We start from the raw sequence: 12,154 nt of genomic DNA on the forward strand, positions 1-12,154 counted from the left end.
AAGCTGCCTATATCCTGACCAACATTAGTTCCCCAATCAAATCCCTCTAAAACAGAGTAACTTACTGTTCACCACCTTACTGTAGGCTTTATGGTTGCCATATATCTTTATAAAGCAGGATTTGCTCTGCTTTATTCATGGTTTGTGAGGCAGAATGAGGTTGTTTCTGAGAAATGTGACAAGGTGCTTTAACTAATGAAAGTGTTACATCCTTGTGTGTAAACATACTTCCTGATGGATTGTTAATTTTCCCCTTTCCCTTGTGCAGAAGCATAGACGAGATTTATTGCACAGTAGTTTATTAGGATTCAGTGTACTCAGTACATGTTACAAGATGAGTGCTTTGTAAATGTTATCAGTGTATTCATGTGAATGTTAGGTAGGTTTGATTTAAATGCACTGCTTGACTTGCAGTGAGAAATCCCTGCATCTGAATTATTGATTACATGTCACTGTGGTGTGGTGATGTACACACAGCCATAAAGTCTGTGTTGCCTAGGCAAAAGATAATTGAAGAATTAAACATTATAACACATCTCTGGTTATGCTCATATCAGTGTTAGTGGAGGCTGTGAATCTCCATATTTTCATGGCAGAACAGTTAAATTGAGGGTTTAGTCGCCTTGTGAAACAAACCATTACAGAGCAGGTTGGCTATTACAGCAGAGTGAAAACTAGTTATGACAGCTAATTTCCTTGATGATGCTTCTGTAGAAGTGGAATCTCGTAGCTACAGAGTTTGACAGCGTGTCAGTCTTAAAAATTTTTTTGTTACTGATATTGCATTATTATTATTCATGCCATTTGTAAACAAGCTGTTCAGTGGTGAGGTTAGCGGTGTCGCAGTGAATTATGTTTCCTTATCCCCTCGCTCTCTAATAAGCATCTTCTATATAAACAAATGCAGCAACCATTCTGCGCACAGCAAGATCCCAGAAACACGAAGTTGAATAGTCAGTTCATTTTTTTTTTGTGTGGGTATTGGTTATGTGGCGAACCCTGAGGAACTTACCCTTAGCTAGAAGTCGGAGATCGGGAGAGTGGAGACCAGGAACCACAGCTCCTGGCCACCTTCTGGACTTTCACACATGCGACAGCCGGGGACTGGCCCCACATGCGCAGTTGGCGTCTTTCACGCCTTCGGACCGAGAAGCAGCCCTGCGCACATGTGCAGAAGAAAAAGAAGTGAAATGGTGCCAAGCTGGAGGTCAGGTGACCTGAAGAGGAGCGCCAAGGCAGAGAGGGTGTCCCAGGGAGCAGGACACTGGGAGGGGGACAGGGAGCAGGCCCCAAACAAAGAGCAAGATCCCAAGCCAGGGAGTGGGGCAGAAACAGGTCCCAGAAGAAGATCCCAGGTAAAGGACAAAGACAGAGATCAGAAACCGATCTTGTTAAGGAAAGTTGAGAAAAGGGAGAGCAGAGCAAAGGACTCCAACTTAGAGAGAGAGAGCTGCAAGGAACAGACTTGAAGCGAAGTGGGCTCGAGAGAGGCCCTGAGGACCCGAGAGGGCAGCCGAAGGTCGGTGACTCCGTGCTGCGAACCATAAGGGAAAAGGCACCGTTTGGAGCAGTGGCGTTCTGCTTGGCCTGGTCAAAGATCCGAAAGTGGTGCTTGGAAGGTGAAGCTTGGAAATCTAGGGGAAAGGAATTCCGGAAGACGAGATTGAAACCCTGGGGGTGGATCCTGGTTGAAGCCGTCCGAGTGGGAGCACCGTTTGAAGAGAATTCTAAGGAAAATTCTTCCAGTGTGGAGTTTGGAAACCCTCGTGCGAAAGACAGAGCTTCAGTGAGACTGGTTGGCTCTCAATGCGACAAGTGTCTGGATGGGTTGTTGAGAAACCCATAGAACCTGCTTTGGTCACATCTGTCATTTACTTTGTAGGATGGTGTGTTTGTCCACAGCTCATCAATTGGTGCACGTGTGCTACATACCCTGAATATTAGGTAACATAGTTATGGACAATTGCTTTATCTTTCTGAATTTGTATGTGCCTGTAAAGATATAGCTGGAGTGAAGGGACAGTGAATATTTGAATCATTTTCATATGCTTGCATTGAGATCTTACCAACCTTTTTGTCTGGTGTAATATAGTTCATTTTTCTTGTTTAATAAATGTTTTATTCTTTGTGTTAAAAGTTCGTCAGCAGACTCCTGTGAATTTGTTCAGTAACTTTCCTCCACGGTTTCTAAAAACAAAATAAAAGTTAGGACCTATCACACTAAGTTTCACTCTGGGATCTGACTTGTCCAGTATAAACATCAGCTGGGATCGTAACAGTTATGACAACAAGAGGACTCCCTCTGAGCATCCAAATAAAGCAGCAGTCAGGGCCTGAGCTTAACATCTCATCTCAAGGCCAGCATCGCTGATCATTTTGTTCTTTAAATGTGCTTATAAAAGCCAATCATCTTCCCTTTCTTGGTGACCTTTTATTGATCTTTTATCTTTAAACCTTTCCAATTTCATTTTTCCCTCCCTTTTTGTACTTTGTATAATTCTCCTAGTTTTCTTCTGCATCATGCTCACTATATTTATCATAGGCTTCTCTTTTTGCTGATCTTGCTTTCACTGCCCCCACCGCACCTCTGCCCCAATAAATCCCTTCGTCATAGATGCAACCCTTTGCTCCTAGTCAGGATGTATTTAACCTTAATTTATCCACCTCTTATTTAAATACCTCCCCTTGTTGAGTAAGACCAGATAACAGCGTCGATTGCCTCTCTTTTACAGGTGTCTGCCTTTGACCCAGACCTGGCTGAGAATGGTTCTGTTGTGTACACCATCAACCCTCCCAACCCATTCTATCGAATCAACAGGACCACGGGGAAGATCCGCACATCTGGTGCGGTGTTGGACCGAGAGAATACGGATTCCAGCGGTGCTGAAATGATGAGGAAAATCGTTGTATCAGTCACAGACCGTGAGTTATTGGTGATCTCATTGAGCAACTAAGACGTAATGTCCCGCTGTCCTGTAATCACCTTCCACATTCACTCAAAAGATTTCATGTCCATTTTGTTTATGAATAGAAAATTAGTGCATAGACCAGGAACAGGCTTACTGAAGCCCATTCACATGACATGGAAATTGAGTGTGAAGTATGGAAGGTTTGTTGCAGTTGATTGAACGCTGTGGTGAGATTCCGGCCTTTAGTCGTCAATGATAGACGTCGAGGTAGTACTTCTCTCAAAACGCAGCACTCGTTTGCAGGAAGTAGCAAAGAAGCCCAGGAAGGCGATTAAGAGCAGATGACCAAAGCCATGGTCAAGGAGATGGATTTTGAAGGTGGAAGGGGCTTGCCAAAGTGACTAGAGAGAGAATTTGAGAGTACAGGAATTGAGATGTTGAAGGTGGTGCTCAGGTAAGCTTGTGGGATTGCAGAACACCGCCTCAGATAAGAATGTGGGATCACCTGAAGCTAACCTGAAGCATTTAAAAGGATGGGACTTTGTGCTTAAATTAGCCGTTGTGTTTGTTTACATAATGGTGACTGCACCGCAAACTTACTTCATTGACAATAAAACCTTTTGAGGTATCCTGCCGACATGAAAAACATTACTTAAATATAGGTTCACTCCTTTATTATTCATGCAGTTTGATGACGGATATCAGTTCATCCTTGTTTGATTATCAGCGATGGCTCCTCTTTGTATAATTCCCCTCTTGACGGTCCATTCTAATCCAACCCATGGATTTGTGCCCGAGGAGGTGGGAAAGAGAAATTCTGACCACTGTGTTTAGGGGCATTTTCAATGCATTCAAAAAGGACATGTTTGCAGTGCCACAACACCCCCACAACTGATCAAGGTGGTTTCCCTTCCTTCCCTTGCTATAGTTGAGTGCCAGAATTGGGCTGACAGTACACTTTAAAAGTGACTCCTTGCTGCATCAAGGAAACCATGTTCCTTTTTTCTCTTTTCACACTGGGCTTTTTGCTTGTCAGTCATCCTATTGGCACTGCTTCCAAGCTTATCTGTTGTGTGCACTGTGTGATTGGCAACCCACTAATAGGCCAGCGTCTTATCTGGGCAACTTGATGTGCTGTAATTCGTAATCTCTTCCCTTCTTTGCTCTAAGTCTGCACAGCAGCTGGATAAGCAGTTGGGAAAATGCGCTACATAGGCCTTGATCCTTGCAGTGTAAAACACTAGTTTGGTTAAAATTCTGCAGGAAATTTCCACAGGGTCCAGGAAGCAATTCTCTCAATCATTAGCGTGCAGCATACCAGATGTTTTGTATGTGGGACCCACTGACGATGGCTAGACCAAGACTTAGTGGAATTTATTTACAACGAAACAAAGACTTGTGTTCATATAACATTACTGTTATGACGTGGAAGATGACGTGTGTCAGGCGGGTCAAATGCACAAGGGAAACTTGATCACGTGGTCATAATGATTTTGCAATTTGTATTTTGGTTTGAGATGCGTGCCTTGAACTCAGTAGTAATAAGCCCACCAAGACTTAGACATGTTTTACAAAGCTAAATTAAACATTTATTAACAAAAGAAAAGATTTTAAGCACATACATAGGTCTACAAATTACTACTATAGTAACTCCTAAAACCCCTAATTAATCTGGCTCCCAGTTACACCTCTGTTAAAGGCAACAGTAAAAAAACAAATAGATTTAAACAGACCCAGGCAAAGCAACACAATACCCTGGACAGTGATGTTCAAAGTGAGTTTTCTCAGTTTCAGTTCCTGTAGACAGCAACTTGATGCATAGAGGCTGGAGACTTTTCACACTTGTGTTATATCTTAGAATGCCTTCTCCTTCTGACACACAGCCTCATCTCCTTTATACATGTCCCTGCCTTTCTGATGTAAATTCCATTGTTCCCATATGCCTTTCCAACTTTACTTTTCTCATAATATAAATCTTTCATCATACTAATTTTATCAGCGACATTTGGGAACTATAAACACACTGTTTGGCTTAGCTTCTTCTGGCTAGGTGTAACATCTTACCACCTCTTTAAAATTCAAACTAACCTAATTTATCTATAAACGCAAATTTTCCTTACACCTCATATTCTGAAACTTCAGCCATATTTACATATTTAGCATTTCAAACCTAGCTTCTTTCTGATAACTCAAAGCCTCCAGACCAATTCAACTAAATCCCACACACAGACAGAAACTAATCCAAACCGCACTATTAAACTACCTTCACAATAAATCACAATAACATTATGAACATTTTGTATCTCCATGACACTACCTTCCTTTCAGAAATAGCTCAAAGTGCTTTGCAAACTTTGAAATGTAGCGACTGTTGTGATGGGCATTGTCATGTAATCTGCGTGGTATTACGTAGGTTAATGTCATGCAAATTCTAACTGGTAAATGCTGATGTCCATGCTTTACATGAGTTTCCTCACATCCTTAATTATCTCACCCATCAACACATCCCCCTTTTCCTAATGAGAGATTCTGGCTTTGGTCTGATGTAGAAACACTTTCTGACTGTTTTGATTCACTGTCTCATTGTCCTCTGCTTTCAAATTTTTGATTGAAATTTTCTCATCACTCTGGAAACCTAAACAAATGTTTGTGACAGTGCGATCACAACAGTCAGATGTTGACGAAAGCCCCTTCGCAGTGGACCCCACAAGGAAGTTCTTAGCGAATGGGATACACTCCATCACTGCAGTATGCCTTTGGTCTTCATTGTAGTAGGGCTGATCCCATCGAAGCCTTTTGGTCGCTGTCACTGCCTCAGTTTGTAACTGAATAATGTCATGATTACAGCTGAATGAGTTGAGGTGGTGGGTTAAGAGTATATTTATACTGTAGCTCTCAGTCAGGTACATTACAAAATCCAGCCGGGAGATCTACTGTTAATACTGCCTGGCTCCTATTCCAATGCTCTGGGTCAGGAGAGTGCTTGTGGAAAGCTTGGCTCCTTGCTGCAAAATTTTTGACAATATGGACAGGACCATCTGATCAGCGCACAGAATAATTTTTTTAAATTCTGGATAAGCTTAACGTACGTGAAAGTTGTCAGGAGGTTCAAGTGACCCATAAAGCCTTTCTTTAACCCAGCCACAGTTCATTCTGAGTTACACTCCATGCACTGTTAACGAAACTGCTTCCCAGTGCCACACATCTCCCTTTCAACCCTAAAATCAAGACCTAACTCTGCACTTGCAGCGTGCATTGTGTGTCAGCCATGTCTCAGTTGGTAGCACTCTTTCCTCAGAGTCAGAAGGATATGCGTTTTCAGGCCCTGTTCCAAAGACTTGAGCACAAAATCCAGGCTGACACTTCAGTGCAGTGCTGAGGGAGTGCTACACAGTCAGAGGTACCGCCTTTCAGCTAAGACGATAAACCAAGGTCCACCTGCTCTCCCCAGGAACAGACCCCCTGGCACTATTTGTTGAAGTGGAGGGGAGTTCTCGCCTGAGGTTCTGAAAGCTGCTCGATAAACTTAAGTTTGTTTTTCAATTACCCAAAAATATTGCAAAGAAATCGCCTGGAATGTGCAACAGTTAAATTGGAAGTAATTCTGGAACAATCTAGTTAATCTACATTTTTTTCAGCCACAAGAACTTCCTTTGGGAGGAAATAATGCAAATTCTTCTTGATTCGTCACCCAGCTTCAGAATAGCTAAACCGTCTTGTTTCGGAGTCGGAAAGTCAAGGATTCAGGTTCCACTCAGGGATTTGAGCACATCGTCTGTATTTCAGTTTGACACTGAGAAAGTGCTACATTGTTCAGGATGGCTTCCTTCAGATGTGATGTTAAACCAGGGGCCTTGTCTGCCTGTTCTACTAAATTGGGTGGACATCAGATATTCGGGAAGATGGAGCTGAGGTAGAAGTTAAACCAGGACCTTGTTGAATGTTGGAGGAGACTCAACAGACCTGAATGGGTCCAGTTCCAATTTCTTATGTTCTAATCCAGTCATCCTGTTTGATGAAAAGCAGTGAGTCCTTCAGTTAATGTTCCTCCCTCAGCCAGTGCTATAGCAAAAACGGATTGAATTAGTCATTCATCACTTTCCAGTTCGTGGGATCTTTCTGAGCACAAACTGTCTACCAGGCCTGCCTGTACAGCAGCAACCAGTGGACTTTGAGGTATCTTTTACTGTTGGCAAATAGCTTCATGATGATCCTGAGAGATGAGATATGGCACCAATCAATTATAAGGAAGTTTTTCCATGAACTGTTTCCAAGCAAAGTAGAACTGCAAAAACAGGACAGAACCAATAAAGCTACGCGCTCCCATCCCTATAATTACATGCGACTGTTTGTAGGTGCTAAACTTTTATGGTTTTTGGCCATTTCGAACTGAAATGAAGAGAAATTTCTTCACTCAGAGGCTTGTGAACCTTTGAAATTCTCTACTCCAGGGAGCTGTGGATACCCAGTGGTTGATTATATTCAAGGCTGAGGTCGATAGACTTTTGGGCACTAAGGGCATTGAGGAATGTGGGGATAGTGAATGAAAGTGGGGTTGAGGTAGAAGGTCGACCACGATCTTGCTGAATGCCGGAGCAAGGCTGGAGAAGCCGTATGGTCTACAGCTGCTCCTATTTCTTAGGTTGCCATGTTCCTTGATGCCTTATTCTTTTATCCTGTTGCAGAGGGAAGGCCTTCCCAACAAGCTAGCAGTAGCACCACCGTTACTGTGAACTTGCTGGATCTAAATGACAATGACCCAGTTTTCCAAAACCTGCCGTTCACTGCTGAAGTGCTGGAGGATCTGCCAGTTTCCTCGTCCATTTTCCAGGTAACCGCTCTAGATGTTGTTAGGTCCTTGCAAAACACTTCCTTGTTTAAAAAAAATGTATGGGTTTTGTCAAACTGCATAGCCTCCCTGGGACAGTGCGTGATGTTTACCTAATGAGTGTGCGGGATTGGATTATTAAACGTTGGGATAAGCTTTCACTTGTCCTGCCTTCAGTAATCCCACAGCTGCAAATGTCCTTAAGTCCTACGTATGTGGAAAATGGTTCATTAGTGAATGCGGTTAGTGGAACAATAACAGAGAACCTTCTTTTATTCTGGTGTGTGCATACCAGGTTGCTTTGGCCACTGTTTATAGAGAGAAGTTGATCAGTTCATTTATAATGAATTGACTCCTCCATATTAACAGGAAAGGCATTCAAGCACTCCCACTAGAGTCATGGACAAGGCCCAATTCCCTGTTCTGGGGAGGAGGAGAGCTCATTGGGTACATGAGCCAGGAAACTCTGCCCCCCTTGTGGTCCTGTGTTCCCAGTTGGAATGGTTCAGCCAGCAGTGGAGAGAGCTTTGTGGGCCCTGACAGTGCAAAATCTGAACCTGTCAGGGTTTATGAGGAGGGAATGCTTGTGACCTGGAGCAGCAAACTGATGCTCTTAACTGATCATTCCTGAAATCATTTCTGTTCTTTCAGAAATCTGGAACATTCTTCCACAAAAAGCTGTCGCTGTTGGGGATCAATTGAAAGCTTCAAAGCTGAGATTGGTAGATGATGATTGTTAGACGAGGGTTTTAATGGTTACGAGCCAAGGCTCATAAATTGAGTTACAGGTCAGCTATGATCAAATTGAATGGTGCAGCAGCCTCAAGGGGCTGAATGGCCTATTCCTGTTCTTATGCTCCTTACCCTTGTCCTCAACTTCCTCCAGGGTGTCAGCCTATCCCTTTCCTGCAACCTCCCCCAGTCTCATCATTCCTCTCCCATTGAAATGGACAAACTTCTTACAGGGCAGATACAGGAAGCATGTTTCCCCTGGTTGGGGAGAGTCTAGAACCAGGGGACACAGTCTCAGAATACGAGGCAGGCCATTTCGGACTGAGATGAGGAGGAATTTCTTCAGTGAGAGGGTGGTGAGTCTTAGGAATTCTCCACCCCAGAATGCGGTGGAGGCTCAGTCATTGTGTTTGTTTAAAGCAGATGTCGATGGATTTCTAGGGACAAATGGTGTTACAGGGATGCAGGGATAATGTGGGAAGATGCTGTTTGAGGTAGAAGATCAGTCACAATCTAGTTACATGGAGGAGCAGACTCAAGGAGCTGAATGGCCTATCCCTGCTCCTATATTCCTAGGTTCATCCTCAAGCCTGTGGTGCTTTGTGTACCCCCTCCTCCCTGCTGGGGCTGAATGGCCTCCTTGTCGTTCCTATGATCTGCAAGGGTAACCCCCCCTCCCACCTCCCAGGTTGTCTGTACCCTTGTTCCTTTTCAGATGCTTCCCTCTTTTCTGTTGCTAGGTATCTGTGCTAGATCCTGATGAAAGTTCCAATGGAATGGTCACGTACTCCATGCAAGTCGGCATGCCCAGATTGGTCTTTGTCCTCAACTCCAGCACAGGCTTAATCACTTCCACTGCGGCGTTGGATCGAGAGAGGATATCGGAATACTATCTGAGATTGATAGCCAGCGATGCGGGAATGGTGCCAAGGAGCTCCACCAGCACCCTGACAGTGAGGGGTAAGCAACAATAGCTTTGAAAAGTGCAGTAGGCCATGGACACACGGCACTTCTGGGTGATGGGAGAACATTATTTTACATGCCTGGACAGCTTTCCAAATTTGAAAGGTGCACCTTTAAGAATTAGATCAGCTCACCAGCATGTTATTTAGTTAAAGCGTCCATCGAGGTATTTATTTCTCTGTGGTCTCTCTCCAGTGCTGTGATTAAATTGTTTTCTGGTTAGAACAGTTCACAACTTGGAGAAACTAGAAGCGTTGATTTTATTTTTTTAAATCAGATGTTTTATTCTACACAAAAACACCAACAAATGGTTAAATACTAAACCAACAGGAATGCCCTCTACGCCCAGCAGCTTTGATAAAGCAATGAGTTAAAGTTCCTCCAGCTGAAACATCAGGTCGCAAGTTTACAGCTAAAGACCTACATTTAAAATGTTAGCGCGTTTCCTTCCTTCAGGCCTATTCCCAGCAGTTTATGTTTTCACTTGAATTACAGCATTTGTTTTGTTAATATTTTTAAATGATTAACTGTGCATTGCTGGTGTTTTCTCTTGTGAGTTATTTGTGTTCTATTTACCATCACTGTCTAAATTTATTTTTGAGTTTGTGCTCCGCTTCCCTGGGCACCCACACAATTCCCCCAGCTGAGAGCGCACTGGACAGTATCCATCGGGATCAGGTTTGACCGGCCACCGAGTGATGCAGATGGACAGCCAACTCCAGCCAATCCCATCTCCCACCCTGAAAAGAGTCCATTCTGGCTGAAAAAGAACAGGAGCAATGCCTGATGTCCAAGGGATCTGAAGTTCCCGGATATATTAATCAATCTGATAAAAGCGAAATACTGCAGTTCCTGGAAAACTGACACCAAAACAGAAATAGCTGGAAAAACTAAGTTTTAAGAATAAATTGGATAGATACATGGATGAGAGAGGTCTGGAGGGTTATGGACTGGGTGCAGGTCAATGGGACTAGCAGAATAATATTTCAGCACAGACTAGAAGGGCTGAATGGCCTGTTTTCTGTGCTGTAGTGTTCTATGGTTCTATGGTTCTAGGTCTGACAGCGTCTGCGGAGAGAAAGAGCTGACGTTTCTTCTGAAGAAGAGTCACCTGGACTCGAAACATTAACTCTTTCTCTCCACAGATGCTGTCAGACCTGCTGAGTGTTCCCAGCAATTTTTGATTTTGTTGCATTAATCAATCAGTTTTATTTGATTTGAGGGTTTCAAAAGAGTGCAGAGATCTTGTGGGGGGTGGGGTGGGGGAGAGAGGGGTGGATGAGGGTGTAGTGAGGGGGGAGAGGGGTGGATGAGGGTGTAGTGAGGGGGGAGAGAGGTGGATGAGGGTGTAGTGAGGGGGAGAGGGGTGGATGAGGGTGTAGTGAGGGGGGAGAGGGGTGGATGAGGGTGTAGTGAGGGGTGGATGAGAGTGTAGTGAGGGGGAGAGGGGTGGATGAGGGTGTAGTGAGGGGGAGAGGGGTGGATGAGGGTGTAGTGAGGGGGAGAGGGGTTGATGAGGGTGTAGTGAGGGGGGAGAGGGGTGGATGAGGGTGTAGTGAGGGGGGAGAGGGGTGGATGAGGGTGTAGTGAGGGGGAGAGGGGTGGATGAGGGTGTAGTGAGGGGGAAAGGGGTGTATGAGGGTGTAGTGAGGGGGAGAGGCGTTGATGAGGGTGTAGTGAGGGGGGAGAGGGGTAGATGAGGGTGTAGTGAGGGGGAGAGGGGTGGATGAGAGTGTAGTGAGGGGGAGAGGGGTGGATGAGGGTGTAGTGAGGGGGGAGAGGGTGGATGTGGGTGTAGTGAGGGGGAGAAGGGTGGATGAGGGTGTAGTGAGGGGGAGAGGGGTGGATGAGGGTGTAGTGAGGGGGAGAGGGGTGGATGAGGGTGTAGTGAGGGGGAGAGGGGTGGATGAGGGTGTAGTGAGGGGGGAGAGGGGTGGATGAGGGTGTAGTGAGGGGGAGAGGGGTGGATGAGGGTGTAGTGAGGAGTGGATGAGGGTGTAGTGAGGGGGGAGAGGGGTGGATGAGGGTGTAGTGAGGGGGAGAGGGGTGGATGAGGGTGTAGTGAAGGAGTAGAGGGGTGGATGAGGGTGTAGTGAGGGGGGAGAGGGGTGGATGAGGGTGTAGTGAGGGGGGGTGGATGAGGGTGTGTAGAGGGGTGGATGAGGGTGTAGTGAGGGGGGAGATGGTAGATGAGGGTGTAGTGAGGGGGGAGAGGGGTGGATGAGGGTGTAGTGAAGGGGGAGAGGGGTGTATGAGGGTGTAGTGAGGGATGGATGAGGGTGTAGTGAGGGGGTAAGGGGTGGATGAGGGTGTAATGAGGGGGGAGGGGTGGATGAGGGTGTAGTGAGGGATGGATGAGGGTGTAGTGAGGGGTGGATGAGGGTGTAGTGAGGGGTGGATGAGGGTGTAGTGAGGGATGGATGAGGGTGTAGTGAGGAGTGGATGAGGGTGTAGTGAGGGGTGGATGAGGGTGTAGTGAGGAGTGGATGAGGGTGTAGTGAGGGGTGGATGAGGGTGTAGTGAGGAGTGGATGAGGGTGTAGTGAGGGATGGATGAGGGTGTAGTGAGGGTGGATGAGGGTGTAGTGAGGGGTGGATGAGGGTGTAGTGAGGGGTGGATGAGGGTGTAGTGAGGAGTGGATGAGGGTGTAGTGAGGGGTGGATGAGGGTGTAGTGAGGAGTGGATGAGGGTGTAGTGAGGAGTGGATGAGGGTGTAGTGAGG

General features: G+C 45.5%; 1 protein-coding gene across 1 annotated transcript in view; it reads left to right on the forward strand.

Moving 5' to 3' along the window:
- The window catches only part of cdh23 (cadherin-related 23), a 701,272-nt gene that overhangs the window by 421,913 nt on the left and 267,205 nt on the right, over positions 1-12,154 (forward strand). The window contains exons 21-23 of the mRNA XM_078530938.1: positions 2,733-2,922; positions 7,595-7,740; positions 9,210-9,429. Coding sequence (XP_078387064.1) covers positions 2,733-2,922; positions 7,595-7,740; positions 9,210-9,429 — 556 coding nt within the window. The remainder of the gene's footprint in view (positions 1-2,732; positions 2,923-7,594; positions 7,741-9,209; positions 9,430-12,154) is intronic.

Source organism: Cetorhinus maximus, chromosome 27 (assembly GCF_964194155.1).
Source record: "Cetorhinus maximus chromosome 27, sCetMax3.hap1.1, whole genome shotgun sequence".
NCBI classification, from domain to species: Eukaryota; Metazoa; Chordata; class Chondrichthyes; order Lamniformes; family Cetorhinidae; genus Cetorhinus; species Cetorhinus maximus.